At 41.8% G+C, this 24098-nt stretch overlaps 1 protein-coding gene across 1 annotated transcript in view; it reads left to right on the top strand.

Annotated features, from left to right (window-relative positions):
• LOC137342312 (transmembrane protein 120B-like) overlaps window positions 1-24098 on the top strand; it is an 86580-nt gene that overhangs the window by 38408 nt on the left and 24074 nt on the right. Inside the window, exons 11-13 of the mRNA XM_068006251.1 lie at window positions 7862-7921; window positions 10399-10491; window positions 20547-20636. Of these exons, the coding sequence (XP_067862352.1) occupies window positions 7862-7921; window positions 10399-10491; window positions 20547-20636 (243 nt within the window). The remainder of the gene's footprint in view (window positions 1-7861; window positions 7922-10398; window positions 10492-20546; window positions 20637-24098) is intronic.

Below are 24098 nucleotides of genomic sequence, written 5' to 3'. Positions count from 1 at the left end.
TCTTCTGATTTTCTGCCTTCCTTCCTGAAAGTAGCAACTCAAACTGGGATATGGTTCAACAACAACTGGTAAATATATAGCGCCTTTAACGTAAAGAAACTTCCCAATGTGCTACACGAATAAATGGAAGGAAACAGGTGTATAAGCCAAGAAAGAAAACATTCAGGGAGGTGACCAAAAGCTTGGTTGCAAAAGTGGGTTTTGAGAAGGTTCTTTAAAGACGGAGAGAGGCAGAGATATTTAGGGACAGACCTCCAGATAGTAAGACTGAGGAAACTGAAGGCTTTGCCACCAATAGTTGGGCAAAGGGAGGGTCGATGCAGAAAAGGCTAGAATCATAGAATGGTTACAGCATAGAAGGAGGCCATTCGGCCCATCCAGCTTGTCCCACTCCCTGCCCTATCCCCGTAGCCCTGCAAATTTTTTCCCTTCAAGTACTTCTCCAGTTCCCTTTTGAAAGCCACAATTGAAACAACCTCCACCACCCCCTTGGGCAGTGCATTCCAGATCATAACCACTTGCTGTGTTTAAAACAAAAAAGTTTTTCCTCATGTTGCCTTTGGTTCTTTTGCCAATCACCTTAAATCTGTGTCCTCTGGTTCTTGACTCTTCTGCCAATGGGAACAGTTTCTCTATATGTACTCTGTCTAGACCCTTCATGATTTTGAATATCTTTATCAAATCTCCTCACAACCGTCTCTGTTCTAAGGAGAACAACCCCAGCCTCTCCAGTCTAACCACGTAACTGAAGTCTCTCATCCCTGGAATCATTCTAGTAAATCTCTCTTCTGCACCCTCTCTAAGGCCTTCACATCCTTCCTAAAATGCGGTGCCCAGAACTGGACACAATACTCCAGTTGTGGCTGAACCAGTGTTTTATGAAGGCTCATCATAACCTCCTTGCTTTTGTACTGTATGCCTCTATTTATAAAGCCCAGGGTTCCATATACTTAATCGCTTTCTCAACCTGCCCTGCCTCCTTCAACGATTTGTGCACATATACCCCCAGATCTCTCTGTTCCTGAACCCCTTTTAGAATTGTACCCTTTAGTTTATATTGTCTCTCCTCGTTTCTGCATTAAATTTAATCTGCCACATGTCCGCCCATTCCACCAGCCTGTCCATGTCCTCTTGAAATCTATCACTATCCTCCTCACTATTTACTACACTTCCAAGTTTTGTGTCATCTGCAAATTTTGAAATTGTGCCATGTACACCCAAGTCCAAGTCATTAATATATATCAAGAAAAGCAATGGTCCTAGTACCGACCCCTGGGGAACACCACTGTATACCTCCCTCCAGTCCGAAAAACAACCATTCACCACTACTCTCTCTATCCTGTTACTTTGCCAATTTCGTATCCATGCTGCCGCTGCCCCTTTTATTCCATGGGCTTCAACTTTGATGACAAGCCTATTATGCGGCACTTTATCAAACACCTTTTGGAAGTCCATATACACCACATCAACTGCATTGCTCTCATCAAAAAACTCTATCAAGTCAGTTAAACACGATTTGCCCTTAAGAAACCCGTGCTGGCTTTCCTTAATTAATCCCCACTTGTCCAAGTGACTGTTAATTTTGTCCCGGATTATTGTTTTTAAAAGTTTCCCCACTACTGAGGTTAAACTGACTGGCCTGTAGTTGCTGGGTTCATCCTTACAACCTTTTTTGAACAAGGGTGTAACATTTGCAATTCTCCAGTCCTCTGATACCACCCTCGTATCTAAGGATGATTGGAAGATTATGCCCAGTACCTCTGCAATTTCCACCCTTGTTTCACTCAGCAACCTAGGATGCATCCCATTTGGGCTGGGTGTCTTATCAACTGAAGTACAGCTAGCCTTTCTAGTATCTCCTCTTTATCAATTTTTAGCCTGTTCACTATCTCAACTGCCTCCGCTTTTACTGTAACGTCGGCAGCATCTTCTTCATTGGTAATGATCGATGCGAAGTAATCATTTAGTATCTCAGCCATGCCCTCTGCCTCCAAGCATAGATATCCTTTTTGGTCCCTAATCAGTCCCACCCCTCCTCTTGCTACCTATTTACCGTTTACATGTCTATAGAAGACGTTTGGATTCCCTTTTATGTTAGCCGCCAGTCTGTTCTCATACTCTCTCTTATTTCCTTTATCACTTCCTCTCTGAACTTTCTGTATTCAGCCTGGTTCTCACTTGTATTATCAACCTGACATCTGTCATACGCCCTTTTTTCTGCTTCATCTTACTCTCTATTCCTTTTGTCATGCAGGGAGCTCTGGCTTTAGTTGCCCTACCTTTCTCCCTCGTGGGAATGTACCTAGACTGTACCCGAACAATCTCCTCTTTAAAGGCCACCCATTGTTCAATTACACTTTTGCCTGACAATCTTTGATTCCAATTTACTCAGGCCAGATCCGTTCTCAAACTCCACTGAAATTAGCCCTCCTCCAATTGAGTATTTTTACTTTAGAGTGGTCCATGTCCTTTTCCGTAACTTTTCTAAACCTTATGATACTATGATCGCTGTTCCCTAAATGTTCCCCCACTGACACTTGCTCCACTTGGCCCACTTCATTCCCCAGAACCAGATCCAGCAATGTCTCCTTCCTCATTGGGCTGGAAACATACTGGTCAAGAAGTTCTTCTGACCACACTTCAAAAATTCCTCCCTCTCTTTGCCCCTTACACTGTTATTATCCCAGTCTACATTAGGATAGTTGAAGTCCCCTGTTATCACTACTCTATGGCTTTTGCACCTCTCTGTAATTTCCTTGCAAATTTGCGCCTCTATATCCTTTCCACTAGTTGGTGGCCTATAGAATACCCCCAGTAGTGTAATGGCACCTCTATTGTTTCTTAACTCTAACCAAATAGATTCTGTTCTTGACCCCTCCAGGACATCCCCTCTCTCCAGCACTGCAATATTCAATAATCAATACTGCCACCCCCCACCCCCCCCCTTTCTTTCTTTCTTTCTTTCCCTATCTTTCCTGAACACCTTGTATCCAGGAATATTTAGAATCCAATCCTGCCCTTTTTTGAGCCAGGTCTCTGTTATCCCCACAACATCATATTCCCATGTGGCAAATTGGACATACAACTCACCAACCTTCTTTACCACGCTTCGTGCGTTTACACACATGCACTGTAAACCTATCCTAGACCATCTTGTATTCTCTTTAAATCTGATCCCACCTAATACCGTACTATTTCTTACTCTAGTGCTGTCTGTCTCTCCCAATCCTTTGAGCACCTTGTTTCTCCTTTCCAATGCTACATCCTGGTGCCCATCCCCGTGCTAAGTTAGATTAAACCCTCCCCCACAGCACTAGCGAACCTCACCACAAGGACATTGGTCCCTGCTCTGTTGAGATTCAATCCATCCGACCTGTACAGGTCCCACTTCCCCCAGAACTGGTCCCAATGCCCCAGGAATCTAAAGCCCTCCCTCCTGCACCATCTCTCCAGCCACACATTCATCTGCTGTATCCAGGGTACCGCAGAGATCAGGGCTTGGGCCCCAGCTATTCACAATATATATCAATGATTTGGATGAGGGAACCAAATATAGTATTTCCAAGTTTGCTGATGACACAAAACTAGGTGGGATCGTGAGTTGTGAGGAGGGTGCATAGAGGCTTCAAGGCAATTTAGACAAGTTGAGTGAAGTTATGTGAAGTTATCCACTTCGGAAGGAAAAACAGAAAGGCAGAGTATTGTTTAAATGGTGATAGATTGGGAAATGTTGATGTACAAAGGGATCTAGGTGTCCTTGTACACCAGTCACTGAAAGCAAACATGCAGGTGCAGCAAACAGTTGGGAAGGCAAATGGTATGTTGGCCTTCATTCCAAGAGGATTTGAATACAGGAGCAAGGTATCTTACTGCAGTTATACAGGGCCTTGGTGAGACCACACCTGGAGTATTGTGTGCAGTTTTGGTCTCCTTACCTAAGAAAGGATATACTTGCCATAGAGAGAGTGCAGCGAAGGTTCACCAGACTGATTCCTGGGATGGCAGGACTGTTGTATGAGGAGAGATTGGGTCGACTCGGCCTGTATTCACTCGAGTTTATAAGAATGAGAGGGGATCTCATTGAAACGTATAAAATTCTGACTGGGCTAGACAGACTGGATGCAGGGAGGATGCTTCGCCTGGCTGGGGGTCCAGAACGAGGGGTCACAGTCTCAGGATATGGGGTAGGATGTTTAGGACTGAGATGAGGAGAAATTTCTTCACTCAGAGGATGGTGAACCTGTGGAATTCTCTACCACAGAAGGCTGTGGAGGCCAAGTCACTGAATATATTTAAGAAGGAGCTAGATAGATTTCTAACACAGAAGGCATCAAGGGGTATGGGGAGAGAGCAGGAATATGGAATTGAGATAGAGGATCAGCCATGATCATATTGAATGGCAGAGCAGGCTCGAATGGCCTACTCCTGCTTCTATTTTCTATGTTTCTATCCTCCTATTTCTATACTCACTAGCGCGTGGCACTGGGAGTAACTGGACATTACTACCTTTTGCCTGCTTCTTAATCTCTTTCCTAACTCCCTAAAATCTTCCTGCTGGACCTCATCCCTCTTTCAACCTATGTCATTGGTACCGATCTGGACCACAACCTCTGGCTGTTCACCCTCCCCCTTCAAAATGTTCTGCAGCCACTCAATGACATCCTTGACCCTGGCACCAGGGAGGCAACCTACTTTCCTGGACTCACATCTGTGGCTGCAGAAAGCCCATCTATGCCCTAACTATTGAATCCCCTATCACTATTGCTCCTCTGACCTTTCTCCTCCCCTCCTGTACAGCTGAGCCACCCATGGTGCTGTGGACTTGGCTCTGGCTGCACTTCCTAGAGCAACCCTGTCCCTCACCAGTATTCAGAATACCGGTTAGAGAGTGAGATGCACTCAGGGATCTCCTGCACTACCTGCCTGGTTCTCCTTGTCTCTCCAGTCCCTCTCTGCCTGCACTCTCTTAAGCTGTGGGGTGACCACCTCCAGAAATGTGCTTTCCATGTAGCTCAGCCTCGTGGATGCACTGCAGTGACGCCAGCCACTGCTCAAGCTCCGAAACCCAGAGCTTGAGCTCTTCCAGCTGGCAACACTTCCTGCACATGTGATTGTCCAGGACATGGGAAGCGTCCTGGAGTTCCCACATGGCACTGGACGTGCATTTGACGGGACTGAAGTGCCCTGCCATGCCTCTATTTATTAGACTACTAACTAAACTTAACAGAAATAAACTAAAGACTTAAAAAAAACACTCACCAGTTACTCACCTACCAGCTTGTCATTTCAGGTTTTTTCCTTGTTCCCTGGGCCTGAGTCAGAGGAGCAGAGTAATTGGGAGGAGGCTATAGGGCTGTAGGCGATTGCAGAAATAAGGTGGAGCAAGGCCAACAATGGATTTACAGACTTGTTCGAGAATGGGAGCTCGTGTAGGTCAGAGAGGATGGGCATGATGGATGAGTGGAAGTTAATGCTGGACAGGATACCTGTGGCAAAGGTTTTTGGACAAGTTGGAATTTATGGAAGTTGGAAAATGGGAGACCAGCAAGGAGGTTGTTGGAGTAGTCAAGTTTGGAGATGACAAAGACATATATAAGGGTTTCAGTGGTAAAGGTGCTCAGCTGGGGTTGAAGATGGGCAATGTTACAGTGGAGGTAACTGGTCTTGGTGATGGATACGATGTGGGTTTAAAGCTCCAGTCAGGATTGAACAGGATGCCAAGGTTCTGAATTGTCTAGTTAAGCTTGAGATAGTTGCCGGGAAGGGGATGGAGTCAGTGGACAGGGAGTGGAGGTTGTGACAATGGCCAAAGATAACCAGATTGGTTTTCTTGATGTTGAATTGGAGGAAATTGTGACTTTTATCCAGGACTTGAAGTTGGACAAGCAGTCTGACAGCACAAAGGCAGCCAAGCTGTTGAGAGAAGTGATGGAGCGATAGAGCTGGGTATTATCAGTGCACATGTGAAAGCTGATGCCGTGCCTGCAGATGATATCATCAAAGGAGCAGTTTGCAGATAAGAAAGAGGACAGGGCAAAAGAAATATGATGTGCGGAGAAGGGGAGGGAATCTATTGATGGAGATACACTGGTTGCATTCATATAAATATAACTGGAACCATGCAAGGCCAATCCCATGGTGCTGGACAACAGAGGTAGATGCATTGGAGGAGAACAGCGTGACCAACCTATCAAATGCCAAAGAAAGAATGAGGAGGGATAATCACAGTCACCGAGAATATCATTCATGACTTTGGCTCGAGCCATTTCGGTGCAGTGAGAAGGGTGGAATTTGGACTGGAGAGATTTGAACAGGACGTTTTGGGAGAGATGGGCACAGAGCTGAGAGGCAACGCATTCGAGGATCTTGGGTGTCAGTGATGGTACTCTCGGTCTAAATCAGAAGGTCGTGGGTTCAAGCCCCACTCCAGAGATTTGAACACATAATTTAGGCTGACACTTCAGTGTAGTGCGGAGCGAATGCTGGACTGTCAGAAGTGCTGACTTTCGGATGAGACGTTAAACCGAGGTTCTGTCTGCCTTCTCAGGATCCCATGGCACTATTCGAAGAAGAACAAGGGAGTTCTCAAGGTGTCCTGGCCAATATTTATTTCTCATCCAACATCACTAAAATAGATTATCTTGTCATTAATATCATTGTTGTTTGTGGGACCTTGCTGTGCTCAAATTGACTGTTGCGTTTCCCTACATTACAATAGTGAGCACACATGAAAACGTATTTCATTAGCTGTGAAGCACTTTGGGATGTCCTGAGGTCGTGAAAGGCACTATATAAATGCAAGTTCTTCCTTTCTCTTTCACAATAAGGAAAGGGAGGTAGAAAATGGGGTGATAATTGGAGAGGATAGATGGATTGAGGGTTAGTTTTTTGAGAAGTGGTGTGATGATAGCAGTTTTGAAGGATGGGGGACAGGGCTGGTCCTGAAGAAAGGGAACAATGTCAGCTAGCATGGGGACCAGGAAAGGGAGTTGAATGTCCAGGAATTGAATGGGGAGGGGAGTGAGGAAGCAGGAGGTAACTTGTGGATAAGATGAACTCTGGCACTAGGAACCCTCCAGGTCCTTGCCCCAGTAATATGAACCTAGGTAGTGAATATGACCATGGGGAGAACCATAACCAGTCCAATTCTGTTCTCAAACCAATATCCTCATGCACGTATCCACATATTCAAATTTCCACCAGGATCGCTAAATGGTCATTGCAAATAGGATTACTTCTTTTCGTTACTAGCCTGGGGACAATGAGACCAATTGTAACACCCCATTGCCACACAGTTGAGAATTGCAAACCTAGCACGATTAAACTTAAAATCCCATTTATGTGACTTACCACCACACTATGTGGTGTATTTGACCATTGGAGTAGCAGAGAATGACTTTAATGTGTAGCTATCAAAGTCACCCTTCAAAACAAGCAAACGGGAAGAAATTATGAAACAAGCTTTTACTTTAATTGTTATTTCATCCAGTTTTTGATAATTTACAAAGTGCTTTGGTGACCTCTAAAAATCTAAGTTAGAGTGGAAATTTTGCCAAAATCCTGTATTTTTGATTCATTCTAATTTACCAACTGTCACTAGATAAAGAGGATTCATTTTTGCTTAGATATTTCTTCCAGACTGAAGCTCACTAGCACAAGATACATGATTTCCCAAAAATCTTAATTGATCGTCAAGTCAGACTACGTTTGTTCTTTTTACCCCATTTGTGTAAATTCAGAATGTTTTAATCATGGAGTTATGGCAAGACAAATGATGACCTTTGATTTTGTTGTCTGTGGAAATGCTAATAGTCAAATGATAGTAAAACTCTGCAAATTTTAATGGTTTTTCTTCTTTCAGGCTATACTTAAACCTGGTGCTTGGAAACGTGAATGTAACTCTTCTCAGCAAGCAGGCTAAGTAATATCAATTTACCTTTTGATCTGTGTTTCATAACTATATTCTAGCATGTTTCCCAATGCTTTTGACCACTTGATTTCTCTGGTAGCTTTGCAAAAGAGGAAGATAATTTTTTAATATATTGTGTGTGTGTGTGTGTGTGTGTGTGTGTGTGTGTGTGTGTGTTAAAAAATATGATTCCATGGGTGCCGACAGCCCCCTGGCATCTTGTCCAAGAAGCCGTTCTTCACGTGTGTTGAGCATGTCAGTGGTGTATTTAACTGTTGAGGGCATCCCAGCTGAGCCCAGTCCTGTGCTTACCTGACATGCATACTTGCACTTTCTAACAGTGCAAGTATGATCGTGAGTAGGAACTCTGGCCTATTTGCCCATGCCCTTCCAACGTCGATTGTAGTGCTCCAATTACTGCACCAGTGAGATCAGATGACTCGGCACTCACTGGGAATCAAACCCGGAACCTTTTGGTTTGTTTGGCTTAAATTCTATATCTTTTAAGTGGTCAGGCCATCTGAAGAACTTCTTTTAATTTGTACCCAATTAATGTTTAGTGAATTCAGCAGCACAGTTACCAGTTAAATTGAGCGTTCTTTTGGTTTTCACTTTGCTTAGTTAATTTGTGATATTGGGGTTTTCTTTTTTAAATGATACTGCCCATTTTAGTTATGTTTTCATTCCTTCCACTTGTCATTCTTCTTGCCAAACACCAGCCCAGGTTGAGAGGCTGGAAGTGCAACCTATTTCCTGTTATTTGCCACTTGGTTTAGTGAAATTCTATAGGGAGCCCAGACAACATAAATTAGAACTGTAGCAAAACCCTGTTGCCAAAAGATGCTATATGCTGTCCAAAAGATCACCAAGCGTGCTACTGAACCAGATTCAGCACATTTCCCACAGTGACATCTCCTCCATTCCAGTATGAACAAGTTCTGGAATTTTCTCCGAACTGCAGCCCATCAGTCGGTGCATTCCACTGAGCTGATGGCAGGAAAACCGCACCCACACAATCAGTATGGAATGAGACAAAGTAGCAATTAGCCCATTTGAAGAAAATCTTGTACTCCCAAGACCGAGCAGGAAGAAATTTGTTGAAATTTTATCCACATTCTTGGTTTACTGTTAGACTGGTGGGCATGCCAACAACATTCACCACATACCTCGTAAGTCAGCCATCTGGAGCATACTCCAGGCAATGACACCATGGGCAAAAACAGCAGTACACCTTAACACCACTGCTACCCACTGCATCAGTGTCCAATATTGTTCCCAACCCAAGCCACTCCATAAAATTCACTCTATATTGTAGTTCACCATGTACATTGTATACTATCAATTTATTGTAACCAAACAATTATTTTTTTAAAATATTTTTTTTCAAAATAGCTTCAGAACAGTGGTAAACAACAAAGCATAAATCTGTATGCACTTTACCATTTTTTTAAAAAGAAACTATCTCCTGGATGGCAAGCACATGTACAGTGGTTTTGTCTGCTATATATAATTTTTACTTCTGTAAGTTTTCCTCTGCATAAATTAACGCCATAGTTCTTTAGTTTGCCCTAGATATGCCTTTGCTGCTGAAAGGCTGGTTGACAGATTGCTTCCAGATATCTAACAAAGCCCCCTTTGCCCACTCAGAGGCACAACGTACTGCTGGGAACCCATTTTCCCTCTTGCCTGTAGGAAGCTAGTCCAGCTCTGCTTGCCACAATTCACAATTGGAAAGTGAGTAGAGTGGGAGATTGACCAACTTCTCTGTTGACCGGCTACAGCGTTGACACTCTGTCACCATCCCATTTTTTTAATGTCATCATACTTTGTGTTCATTCACACATCGTATATTCTGTGAATAAAATGTACATTATGCATTTTGAAAACATGCTCAATAAAAACTTGTACAGTCAGTCAGGAGGAACCCCACTGCAGGTTACAGTTATATCGAAGCCAGGATTTATTACTGTGCAAAGATTTCAATGAATGAGAACTTGTGAATGGATACTCCTAAAACCTTCATAAATCAAAAACAGAAGAAATACTGTATTTTCCCCCCAAAGATCTGAAATACAACTGCTGATTGGATCTTGCTGATTCAATGCATGTTCATTTTTGTTACTGAACAGTTTTTTTGATATAGAACAAAATTTATCTGAAAGCAATAACATTTGAGAAACACTAATTAATTGAGATAGAAACAGAAAATGCTGGAAATACTCAGCAAGTCAGGTAGCATCTGTGGAAAAAGAAACGAGTTAACATTTCAGGTTGATGGCCTCTTGTCAGATTTCCAGCATCTGCAGTATGTTGCTTTTGAGTAATTAATTGAGTTTGTTCTGTTGTGTGAACGTCAGTAAATAGTGGCAAGCTAGGATTTGAAGAACAATACTAAAACTGAAAGGAGAAGGGGTAAAATATTTGTTTTGTTCCATTACATTAGTGTGAAAATACCCAACTTATTGCTGTTTCCAATAATGTTTTCACAGGTTTGCCTACAAAGACGAATATGAAAAATTCAAACTTTATCTGACCATCATCTTGTTACTTGGTGCAATATCTTGCATGTTTCTGCTGAATAGGTAAAACTTTCATGTTTTTTTTGGTCTATCCTTCCATTAGAAGGACAGTTGCAATATTATATGTTTTGTGCTCACCAGGGTGCTGGGAATTTTTTAACTTGGACCCAGTGCCAGCTTTCTGCATTGGCCAGCTGCACAGTTAAGCTCCCTTTCTTCTGCTCCAACAATGTGTTTTACCGTCAACTGCAAAAGAGAGTCCTATACTTTACCAGTATAAGTTTTCTTTCCATTTCTCATGACATTGTGGCCTTTTTGGGCGCAACCCCTGGTTTAGTACCAACCAGGAACAACTTATGGTCAGGTTTGCGTTGTAACCTCATGCCCAAAAGGAACTGAATTATGACTGCTCAAACTTATCCTACTCGTGACCTTTGTAGCTGCCACTCAGAGAAGAATTTAATTGCAATAATCTGGGCTAGATTTAAGCTAACGATCCTGAGGTGAAGGGATAAGGTTTTTAACCCAATCCATGGAAATAGTGTTAATTTTAAATTAATATATTTACATTTCTTTGATAGTTTTTGCTGGTAATCCTTTTATGTAAGTACTAATTGAATAATTTTTTTGAATTAGTTCCAGGGCAATCATTTGTACAGTACTGTTTGTCTTGTAAATATTCTTCCTAGTTGTATAAGTAACTTGGTAAAAGCAAAGGGCAATGTTTGTACAGAACAGCCAACTGGGCAATGTCCAACATGACTGATCTGATTTGACTCCAATTTTCAGTAACGCATGAATTTTGGTGTTTAAATAATTCAACTTTAGTTTAAACTTTCAGGGGGTAATACTCAACTTTGACGGGGGCAGAAAACTGGCTGTAGCAGATCAGCCGTGCGTTATATACACCGCCCGATTTTCCTATCCGGAATGGATAGCAAGCTGGCTGCAAATCAGAAAAGAGAGTAGGGGTTAAAGGTAGTTACTTAAACAGGCAAAAGGTGGGAAGTGGTGTTCCACAAGGATTGGTGCTGGGACCACTGTTGTTCACCATTTAAATAAACGATTTGGACTCTGGAATCGGAAGTACAATTTCAAAATTTGTGGACAACACCAAATTGGCGCATATAATTTGTACTGAGGAGGACTGCAACAAAATATAGGAAGACATTAATAAACTTGCAGAATAAGCATGTAATTGGCAAATGAATTTCAATATAGATAAGTGTGAGGTAGAACATTTTGGTAGGAAGAATAAGGAGGCCACATACTCCTTGTAAAATAAGAGTCTAAATGGGATAGAGGAGCAGAGGGATCTGGGGATACCGATACACAAATCTCTAAAAGTAGCGACGCAGATTAATAAGGCCATAAAAAAAAGCAAACCAAGCACTGGGGTTCATTTCAAGAGGGATAGAATTGAAAAGCAGTTAAACTTGTAAAGAACCTTGGTTAGACTACACTTGGAGTCTTGTGAACAGTCCTGGTCTCCTTATTATAAAAAGGATATAGAGGCACTGGAGAAGATGCAAAGAAGATTTACTAGGATGTACAAGAACTGAGAGGTTATACCTATCAGGAAAGATTGAACAGGCTGGGGCTCTGTTCTCCAGAAAAGAAAAGACTGAGAGGTGACCTGATAATGAAAGGATTTGATAGGGTAGAAGTAGAAAAGATGTTTCCACTGGGGAGACCAGAACTAGGGACCATAAATATAAGATAGTCGCTAATAATTCCAATAGGGAGTTTAGGAAAAGCTTCTTTACCCAGAGAGTGGTTAGAATGTGGAATTTGCTACTACAAGGAGTAGCTGAGGCGACTAGTATAGATGCATTTAAGGTGAAGCTAGATAAACACGTGAGGGAGAAAGGGATAGAATGATATGTTGATAGGGTTAGATGAAGAAGGGTAGGAGGAGGCTCGTCTGAAGCATAAACACTGGCACAGACCTGATGGGCCGAATGGTCTGTTTCTGTGCTGTACGTTCTATGTAATTCAGAGGAAAGGAAAATCGGGCGTAGTAGTATTATTATTATTTATTATTATAATTACAACAACCACTTGCATTTATATAGCACCTTTAACGTAGTAAAACGTCCCAAGGCGCTTAACAGGAGCATTTTCAAACAAAATTTCACACCGAGCCACATAAGGAGATACTGGGACAGGTGACCCAAAGCTTGGTCAAAGAGGTAGGTTTTAAGGAGCATCATAAAAGAGGAGAGAGAGGCGGAGAGGTTTAGGGAGGGAATTCCGGAGCTTAGGCCCTAGGCAGTTGAAGGCATGGCCGCCAATGGTGGAGCGACTAAAATCGGGGATGCGCAAGAGGCAAGAATTGGAGGAGCACAGAGATCTCGGAGGGTTATAGGGCTGGACGAGGTTACAGAGATATGGAGGAGCAATGCCATGGAGGGATTGGGAAAACAAGGATGAGAATTTTAAATTCGAGGCATTCCTAGTCCGGGAGCCAATGTAGGTCAGTGAGCACAGGGGCGATGGGTGAATGCAACTTGGTACGAGTTAGGATACGGGCAGCAGAGTTTTAGATGAGCTCAAGTGTATGGAGGGTAGAAGATGGGAAGCCGGCTAAGAAAATTTTGGATTAGTCAAGTCTAGAGGTAACAAAGGAATGGATGAGGATTTGAGCAGCGGATGAGCTGAGGCAGGGGCGGAGACGGGCGATGTTACGGAGGTGGAAGTAGGCGGCCTTGGTGATGGAGCAGATATGTGGTCTGAAGCTCATCTCTGGATCCAATAGGACGCCATGGTTGCTGACAGCCTGGTTCAGCCTCAGACAGTGGCCAGGAAGTGGGATGGAGTCGTTGACTAGGGAACGGAGTTTGTGGTGGGGACTGAAGACAATGGCTTCGGTCTTTCCAATATTTAGTTGGAGGAAATTTTTTGCTCATCCAGTACTAGATATTGGACAAGCAGTATAACAAATCAGGCACAGTAGAAGGGTTGAAGGAGGTGTGGTGAGGTGGAGCTTGGTGTTGTCTGCATATGTGTGGAACCTAACATTGTGTTTTCGGATGATGTCGCCAAGGGGCAGCATGTAGATGAGAAGTAGGAGGGTGCCAAGGATAGATCCTTGGGGGTTTCCAGAGGTAACAGTGCGGGAGCGGGAAGAGAAGCCATTGCAGGTGATTCTCTGGCTAATGGGCTACCAATTTGGAAACGCCAGTTTTCCGCCCCCTCCGAAGTTGAAAATTACTACATGGTGTTTAAATGCCTTTTTAAAGTAGCTTGAGCTATCCTGATGGCTTAGTGTAAATGTACTGTGTGATACTTCACTGAGCTGTACAGAAGTTTCTGTGCCATGTTAGCTGATGTGACCTAGGATGGCAGTGTAGGCACTAAAATTGGTCTTGGTGTTCTGAGCTATGGAAGGGACAAATTTACCATGCGGGTCATAAGGAAGTGTGTGCATGGGATCAGGCTTGGCTATGATGCACGCCCAACACATCCACAAACAGGCATGCATGCACCTGAGTGTCCAGGTTCATTTGTGAAGAATGGCAACTTCAAGGAACCACAGGAGTGCGACTGCCCTTGGAAATGCACCCCTGTAAAGGTAACTCAGTCTTGAACTGCTTTGGAACTTGAGACCAATGTAAATTGTTCAGCAACTGATTGCTTCCCCCCCCCCCCCCCCCCCCCCAAATTACTGAGAACACCACACGCCTTTCACCATGCAAAGCCAGACAGTGGGAGATGCACAATGAGCTTGTGGTGACGACCACTCTAGTTTTTGTTCCTTCCGAGTGGATAAGGACCAAGCCTCTGCTTGCCACATCCCTGTGGGGTAGCACTTGACAAGAACTAACTTGTTCTTGTCTTCAGAAGAGAAGAGCAGTGTGGCATTTGAGAGATTATTATCTTTAGAGAAGCTTGAGCCACTTGGTAACACTTTTGCCTCTGAGTCGAAAAATTGCAGGTTCAAATACCACTCTCGATTGAGCTTGCAGTCTGAGCTGACACTCCAATGCAGTACTAAGGGAGCAGTAAATCATCAAGTGCAGTTCTTCAGATGAGACGTAAAATCAAGAAACCTTCTATCTGCTACAGTGATTTCTTTGACATTATTTGAAGAACAGTGTGTTTTGCCAGGGCCCTAGTCAAGCTGTTTCCCTCAACAAACCACCAAAAGCAGATTAACTGATCATTCAACTTATTGCTGTTAGTGTACATCTTGCAGTGCACAAATGCCTGTCACAGTTGCATTTGCTTGTATGTGAAGTGCTTTGAGACATTTCTAAGATATGTGATAACTGCAAGTCCTTTTGCTTTATTTTTTTTTTCCAAAGCTTTGATTAGCTTGCATTGTTGGATTGACAGTTCCAAATATAGATAGAGATAATAGAATGTTGTTTGGAACATCTGTCAAGTTATGACAAGGAATGTAACTAGTCAAGAATGTATTTCAGGAAGCAGGGTTATTTCGGTTTTTCTGGAGATTCGTTTGATTTACCTTTGGCGAGAAAGGAGAAACCTTGCAGAACGTTTCCTCGATGGTTTAGATAGGGCCCATGTTAGAGTGGGTTGTGCAAGGTGTATGAGAAAATGGGGCATTATGGGCCAACTATCCTTTTTCTCATTCCTTGCTTTCTTATGTGAAATAGCATTTGGTGACTGAGTACTGTGAAAGTATCTGATTTTTATTTTTGCAAAACGCTCCACCTACTGTAAAATCTGAGTACCTGCATGACATTTTCTGGTGTTTTGCAGTGTAATTGAAATATGTTATGCAGGACTGAAACCCGATTATGACATTGAACAAAACTTTTCACTTCTTGCAGTGGCTTTGCAAAGAAGTTATATTGTTGATTTTCTTTTTGCTTTAAGGAATAGTCCACAAAAAGACCATACAATGCTAGTCATATGTAGTATATTAGTGGATCTCCTATAGCATTGCACATGGTGAGTCAGAGAGTACATTGTTTTATAAGAAGAGGAACATTATATCATGCAACATAAAATGTATTATTCAGCTGCTATAGTTTTGTAGCCCTTGAAACATAGTGAATCTTGCCAAAACCTGCAAATCTCCTAAACCTTCTACCTCTCCACCTTCCTCTCCATCTTTAAGACCCTCTTCGGAACCCAGCTCTTTGACCAAACATTTGGTCACCCTTCCTAATGCCTGCCTCTTTGTCTCAATGTTTATTTCTTTCCTTACACCTCTGAAGCATTTTGAGGCATTTTTCTATGTTTAAGGTGCTCTAAAAATGCAAGTTGTTAAAAATAAATTATTGCAAAATGGATTAAATTGTGCTGGGCCATTATTTATTCCTCAACCAACATCACTAAAACAGATTATCTGGCCATTTATCTCATTGCTGTTTGTGGGACCTTGCTGTGTGCAAAATGGCTGCTGGGTTTCCTGCATTACAACAGTGACTACAAAAAGTACCTCATTGGCTGCAAAGCGCTTTGGGACGTCCAGAGATCACGAAAGGCGCTATATAAATGGAAGTCTTTCTTTTTCTTTATTAAATTGTACATAGAAATTATGCACTTTTAATGTAGGAAAGCATTTACATTTATTAAGTCCTTTATCACATCCTGAGGATGTTTCAAATGTTTCACAGCCAGTAAATTGCTCTCTAAGTGCTGTCACTATTAGGATAGCAAATGTGGCAGTCCATTTATGTATGCAAGGTCCCACAAATAGCAAATGAGATGAATAACCAGTTAATTTGTTTTGGTTGTGTTGGTTGAGGGGAAAATGTTGCCCAGGGCACCAGGAGAGTGCCCTATTCTTTGAATAATGCTATGCGACCTTTTGCACTCACCTGAACAGACAGCTGGGGCGTTCATCCCAAAGACAGCATCTCTGACACAACAACACTTGGTACTGCACTGAAGTATCTGTCTTGATTATGTGCCTACTGGAGTTTGAACCCACAACCTTCTGATTCAGAGGTGAATCTACCAACTGAGCCATGCTAACACTTAATTGAAAAAACAGATCTAATTGTATATTTAAAAAAGGGATTTATATCAGCAAGAAGAGAATTGTTAAAAGCAAGGTGGGACCCCTGAGAGGAAGGATTGTCGATTTGTAGATGATGATAAAAGAAATGGCAGAGGTATTTAACAACTACTTTGCATCTGTCTTTACTAAAGAGAAGGATGTCGGAGAGGTGGTTGAGAGTGATATTATGACGGACAAAAGAAAATGTTTAGATATGTGAGGCAAAGGGAAGGCAAAGCAGCAGGACCTGACAGAATAAATCTTAGAATCCTGAGAAGATGAGGGAGGAAATTGCCACGGCTCTAGAAATGATATTTTAGGGTTCTATCGAGCGTGGATGTATCCCAGAGGGCTGGCGAGTAGCCAGTATAATACTCCTTTTTAAAAAGGGAGACATGGCTAATCTGGGTAATTCCACGCCAGTTAGCTTTACATCTGTAGTATAGAAAACTTTAGAGTTTAATTAAGGATGAAATTACCATGGGCTGAATGTTCAGGTACCCGCCTGGCAGAGGTGGGGCAGTAGCGCCTCAAAAATAGAATCATAAAAAATTTACGGCACAAAAGGAGGCCATTCGGCTCATCGCGTCCGCGCCGGCTGAGAAACGAGCCTCCCAGCCTAATCCCACTTTCCCGCATTTGGTCCGTAGCACTGCAGGTCACAGCTCTTCAGGTGCACATCCAGGTATTTTTTTAAATGAGTTGAGGATTTCTTCCTCTACCATCCTCTCAGGCAGTGAGTTCCAGACTTCAACTACCCTCTGGTTTTGAATAGAAATCTCGGTTTTCAGTCAACAAAAAATGGTAGGCAATAACCTACTGCTCCGTTGCCGCTGTTGCTGTGGCCAAGGCAATGTTCACCCATGCCTACTGCTGGGTGGTGGGAGTGGCCTCAAGTCAGGTGATAGGCCCATTTAAAATGCTAATCGAGATCCAAAGACCTACATAGGACCGCGATTGCCATTTCTTGACTGAACTCGGCTGAGCGTGTGCCGTGCACAATTGGCCTAGTATTGGCTAGCGGCCTGGCCGAAGTGGATACCAAAGGTAAGTTCCTCTTTTTATGTGGCCAGGAGGAGCAGGAGTGCTCCCTCACAGACCTACTGTCTTACGGCCTGCAGGCAGGAGCCAACGGGCTGGCTTGGAATGGTGGAACTCCAGCCGCATCCTGCCATCTTAATGTTTGAGGCCCGGCACTCAAAATGGACCAGGCCTCATGCCAGGACTACAAGGCTGGCGTGTTCCATTGGCCAGCTGCCCAAAGTCCACTTGGGGAGAATCCACCCCCATGTATCTAGATATAGAGAAAATAGTTAGTAGCCAGCATGGATTTCAAAAGGGATGATCCTTCGTGATAAATCTCAGAATTCTTTGAGGAGTAACACACTTGGTAGATGGGGGAGTTGTAGTGGATGTAGCATACATGGACTTCAGGAGAACATGAAAGATTATTCGAGAAGATCAAGGGGTATAGAATTAGAGGGAAAGTAGCAAACTGGATTCAAAATTGATTAGTAGGAGTTAAAAGCAGTTTTTCAGAATGAAATGGGTTGTGATGTGCCAGTTCTGGGGCCACTTCTGTTCGCTGCTTATATCAATGATTTGGATATAGGGAGGGAGTGGTGCCAAAATTTACAGGTGATGCCAAAATAGGAAGTATGGTTAATTCTTTGGAAGACCAAAGGAAGCTACAAGGAGATAGTGATAAGATGGAATGGGCTAAAGTGGCAGATGGAATTAAGTGTCAGTAAGTATGAAGTGATGCACTTCGGTTTAAAAAAAAAAGCAGCAATTATAGTCTGAATAGAAGTAGGCCCAGTGCTGTAGAATAGCAGAGGGATTTGGAGATACAGGATCACAAGACATTAAAGGCAGAACCTCAGGTTGAAAAGGCCATTAAAAAAATGAATGGAATTCTAGCTTTTATCACAAGAGATATAGAATATAAATGCCACAAGTAATGAGCCTATCTAAAACCTTAACAAGTACTCATTTAAAATATTGTGTGCAGGATTGGGCTGCACACAATAAGGGGGATATTGAGGCTTTAGAGAGGGTACAATACAGATTCACTAGGATGCTGCCTGGTTTGAGGAAATACAAATATGAAGAAAGACTTGAAAAATTGGGGCTTTTTTCATTCAAACAATGCAGATGATGGGACAGTATGAAAGAAGTGTTTAAAATTATGAAAAGATGGGATAGGGTAGATAGAAACAGACTATTTCCAGTAGTTGAGAGGCCAAGAATGAGGGACTATAGACAAGATTAAATGTAAGCGATTTAAAACAGAGAGCAAGAGAAACATCTTTACAGAGAGTAATGAGGCAGTGGAATTCACTTGGAGGGTTAGTAGTTGAGACAGAAACAAACTGTCAACATTCAAAATTAGATTGGAAAGGTGGATGTCAGGATATGGGAACAGGGCAGGTAAATGCGATTAAGGTTACTTGCTCACTTGGAGGGTAAATGCCGACATGGACTCATTGGGCTGAATGCTCTGTTTTCGTGTTGTTTCTTCTGTTTATTTCTATGTAATTTTAAAGTTTTGGGAATGAAGGGAATGTCCATTAAAATAAATAAATGTAAAATAGATTATATTGTATAGTAAAGGGCATTTAAATACATTTCTTTTTTTAAAAAAACCCACAGTACCATGCAGCAAATGATGGGAAGAGGCATAGAAAAATCTGTACGAAAGAAGGCAAAATAAGTAAGAAAAGAGCAAAAATATATCAGAAAAAATGGTAAATGTAAAAATAATGAAAAGCAGACCTAAGGTGAACTGGGTGATGGAACAGATTAAACACTCGACTTTTACCTATGGAACCTGGGTTCAAATATAGCCCAAAATTATGGGTGAATTAGGCTAGCTAATACCTCAGCAAGATAAAAACTCAAGACACCCAGCTTTATCTCACAGCAAGAGGCCTGTGAAGAAAAATATTTGTGGACAGATTTCAAAGATTAAAAAAGCAACTCAACTGGTAAATTTAATAATGTGATTGCAAATCATGTAATTTTTACTTTATTTATTATGTTACAACTTGAGCACCAACTCATTGGATCACTGAGAAAATAAAAGGGTGGATGGAAAGATTTTCAAAAAAAACTTTTAGTAATTTGATTATTTTACCGTTTTAAAAAATTGGTTGCTGTTGCGAATTATCTGTTGTTGATTTGTAGGTTTTCTTAACTTAACAATTGGTGGAATTTATTTATGCTGGCTACCTGCTAATTGATGCTGTGCTTAGCTGCTAAGTTATGATTTGTTGCTGATGTGTAAATGTGAAATTTGAGACGATCAGGTGAAAGTATGACACGACTTGTACGTGTTGCATGATAGATGTACCATTTTTATAATATAACTAGCGAATGTCCCATGGCGCCACTCACAATAGTCACAGCATGTTCTTTAAGGACATGAAACTTATGCCATGTTAAATACAATCGCTGGGAATTTCTACGAGGGTTCTCCTAACCGGCCGCCATAACTTCAGTGGAGGATCGGTGGAAATTCCAGCTATACCGCGGAAACAGGATTTCCGCCAAAGTTATGAAAGTTGATAGGGGAAACCCCAGGAAAATCGCAGCAAATGTATTCTGGTGCAGTAAATGCTTTGGTGCGGGTCAATTAAGAGGCTATAGACATTGTGGCTCCAATATTTTTTGTTGTCAGAGATTAAGTACATTCTGACTGCTCTTCTTTATACTTTTTCCAGTTGGAAGTGTGACAGAAATTTACATTATAGCATTACAGTACGTTACAGGAGTGAGGATATCTGAGAAACTTGGCATGGATGGACGGTAGAGAACGAGGATTTTAAGGAGGGGGATTAATTCCAGAACTGTTAACAAGCAAGTATGTAGAAGCATCTTCTGTCTGGCCACTAAGCCAATCTTGTTGTGTACCATGTACTCCAATGCAAATGGGGTCAGGTTGCTGGGTGGAAGGCAGAAATGGATAGCTACAACTACCTGTGCTTGTACAAACCCCATAGTTATTTTTCTTCAAATAAAAATACACCTCTAATTGTGCAGACTACAGCGTACACTCTTTAGTAAGGAATTCTACTGCTATTAAGTCTACCTTCGTACATTTACTCCTTTTTTAGTTTATATTTTTTGTTTTTGTTACCAGGGTGATTGATGAAATCTTTAATTTCCTGTTGGTGTGGTATTACTGCACGTTAACAATAAGGGAGAGCATTCTTATCAGCAATGGATCACGGTAATATGACACTTTTCTGTTTATGCTACTTTTTCCTAACTACCTTGAACTTGAATTATTGTTAGTAGTTTTTCATCATATCTCAAGAAATATTTGAATTTGTTTTAATAATTATGCTGTAGTACAAGCCTGACAGCTATACGGTAACACTGCCTTCTCATTAAAGAAATTGTAATGTTATTAGAGAAGCATTATTTAAGGCAATTATTTAAAAATATATATTTACAGCCACTGTCCATGGTTGTATAGTTCCTTCCCTACCCATACATGTTGCACTAGAAAGCTAGCTCAACATTATGGTAACCAAGGAAAAAGGCTAGATGCAGCACCTAACCCTCAGAATACATGTGAATAGTGCTTTCAAAGACTGATCCTATCCTGCTACCATGTAATTTTATTGATACAACTCGCCATTCCAATTCTGTATAAAGAAGATGCTGAAGTATCTTTCCCACCCACCTCACCCCCATCCCTTTTCTCCAGTAATAGTCCCTGATGTAATGGTGTTAACCAAGGAGGTCCAGTGTTCCAGAGTAGAAAAGAATCATATCCAAAATAAAGTCCACACTGTGATAATGAGATGCGGATTGAAGAAGTGGAGGCTCACATTTGCCAGGACATTGCACAGATACTTATCTCCTGAAGCTATTGTGGACTTTTTACTGCAGATGGACCATATGGATCCAGCAAGGTGTTCAATGTAGATAGTGTTTTGCTGGAACATTGCAAGGCTCTTTTGTGTCCCTGAGGATACAACAAACTTGTACAGTTAACTGAACAATTGTTTGTGATCTTATTTTACATTCCTGCAGCTGGAAAGGACGCACTAGACACTTAAGGGGTTCTCCCTCTCATCCGCCATAATTCAGCATAACAGCTGCAGAAACCCTCGAAAAATGGTGTAAACAGCATCTAAGCCATTTTCTGTGGTTTCTGCGGCTCTTCTGCCGAAGTTACAGCGGGAGAGTGGGACAACCTCAGAGGAAATTCATGCCCTTAAACTCAAACCTACAGATGATAAATATTCTCAAGCTATTATAGCCCACTTTCTCAACTTGCATCCAAGGAACTGATGGGATATTGACAGGTTAAGCGAATGGGCAAAAATTTGGCAAATGGAATATAATGTGGGAAAATGTGAAGTCATCCATTTTGGGAGGGAAAAGAAAAAGCAAAATATTATTTGAATGGAGAAATACTACAAAATGCGGCAGTACAGAGGGATCTGGATGTCCTCGTACATGAAACGCCAAAAGTCAACATACAGGTGCAGCAGGTAATCTGGAAGGCAAATGGAATATTGGCCTTTATTTTTGGGGGATGGAGTATAAAAGCAGGGAAGTCATGTTACAACTGTACATGGTGCTGGTGAGACCACACCTGGAGTACTGCGTACAGTTCTGGTGCCCTTATTTAAGGAAGGACATACTTGCATTGGAGGTAGTTCAGAGAAGGTTCACTAATTTGATTCTGGGTATGGAAGGGTTGTCCTTTGAGGAAAGATTGAACAGGTTGGGTCTATACTCATTGGAGTTTAGAAGAATGAGAGGAGATCTTATTGAAACATACAAGATTCTGACCAGGACTTGATAGGTTAGATGCTGAGAGGATGTTACCCCTCATGGGGGAATCTAAAACTAGGGGGCATAGTCTCAGAATAAGGGACGCCAGTTTAAGACAGAAATTAGGAGGAATTTCTTCTCCCAGAGGGTCGTGAATCTTTGGAATTCTTTACCCCAAAAAGCTGTGGCGGCTGAATCATTGAATACATTCAAGGCTGAGTTAGACAAACTTTTGATCAGCAAGGGAGTCTAAGAATATGGGGAAAAAGGCAGGAAGTGGAATTGAGGTAAAAATCAGATCAGCCATGATCTCATTAAATGGTGGAGCAGGCTTGAAGGGCCAAATGGCCTATTCCTGCCCCTATCTCTTATGATCTTATGGTCTCTTTGTGTGGGAGAAGGACACCCTGCTCTTTTTTTTTTAAATGGCAAACAGCAGGATCTCAAAATAAGGCATCCTCTCCACAGCAAAGGAAGCATTCTGAAAAAAGCAAAGACACATGGAAATTATATATGATACTCTACCTCCTCCACCCCCACCCCCCAATTTCACATTAATCTGCCAAGAACCCCCAAATTCTGAAGATGCAATTGCCTACCTAGTTTTTAAGCATACCAACCTGTTCCCTCACATCTCTAAAAATGGCCAAGGACAAAGAGCTAGTATTCTCATACACTTAACATTTACAACCACCATTGTCACATTGATCATGATAAATAGCAATCTGAATTGGTATGTTTTTTAAAACATTCTATATCCCTATATCTAAATCCCTATCATGCTTCCTCCTTAAGCCACTAGAGGGTGGATGATTCCTGAACATGTATTTGAACCCAGAAAACATGATGGAATGATATTTCCTCCCTGATTGCTCTAAGGCCCAGTGTGAAATAACATAAGATTTTATGTTGGCTCCCTTAACGGCTTAGAAAATTAATCAAGTGAATAGCTGAGGCACACAGGCCAGGAACATCTCAGGCTTGATCCCTACTAATCTCAGCTGGGGAGATGGAGGAGGTTACAATTGGCCTCAATGCTCCTGGATTAAGGAAAGGAAAATCAGACAAGGTTTCCACTTCTAATATGTGTCTAGTAATCACATTCAGGAAGTGCATATGTGTGGATGTTAGCTGAAGACAGGTTTGAGTTGGCTGCAGTGTTCCCCAGAATCAAATAGCCCACCAAACTTTTCTGTCGAAATTCACGTGAATAATGGCCACTTGGCTCCAATATGAGAAAAAGTGCCAAGTGCCTTTGAAACAGTACCCCAACAGAGAGTTAATGCCTTATTCAGAGTGGCCACGGGATGGCTGCTGTGGAAAGCAGAATAATATAAATACCGGTACAGTAGATATACTGACATTAGAGTTGAGCCATGTTATTGGGCCATGGTAGGGGGAGTTTATTCTACACACAATCTGTAATATGCCTAACCTTGAAATACTTAATACTGATAGAATACAACATCTTGAGCATACTCTCAGTACTAATGTCTCTGAGCTTGTTGAGCCCCAAAATTCCCCAAATAATTTTCCTGTTTGGTTTACACTTTTGCAAAGAGTTTTGAAGTGTAAAACTGCAGCCAAACCTTTATAAGCTGTTAATCATATTGGACTATAACAACTAGTTGATTGCTGTGGCTCACGGAGGAAAAGAAAAAAATTCTTCCTCCTTTTGTGCTGCATTATTTCCTACTGTAATTCTTTATGCATTGCTTTTATTTTCTCGTGTTCCACTCTTTTTCTCTTTCTGTAGGCCTCTTGCACTTTTCTCATTGTGGTATTCTATCTCTCTTTGTCTCTGACTCTCTCTCACTTTTTCTCTTTATGTAAGTCTCTCTTCTGTGTCTCCTCTCTCTTCAGAATGCATCACTTTCTCATCATATAGCTCTCATATATT

The sequence above is a fragment of the Heptranchias perlo genome, chromosome 25 (genome assembly GCF_035084215.1).
Source record: "Heptranchias perlo isolate sHepPer1 chromosome 25, sHepPer1.hap1, whole genome shotgun sequence".
Classification (NCBI taxonomy): Eukaryota; Metazoa; Chordata; class Chondrichthyes; order Hexanchiformes; family Hexanchidae; genus Heptranchias; species Heptranchias perlo.
Note: the sequence above shows the minus strand (reverse complement) of the source record. Positions and strands in the feature narration are given on the sequence as shown.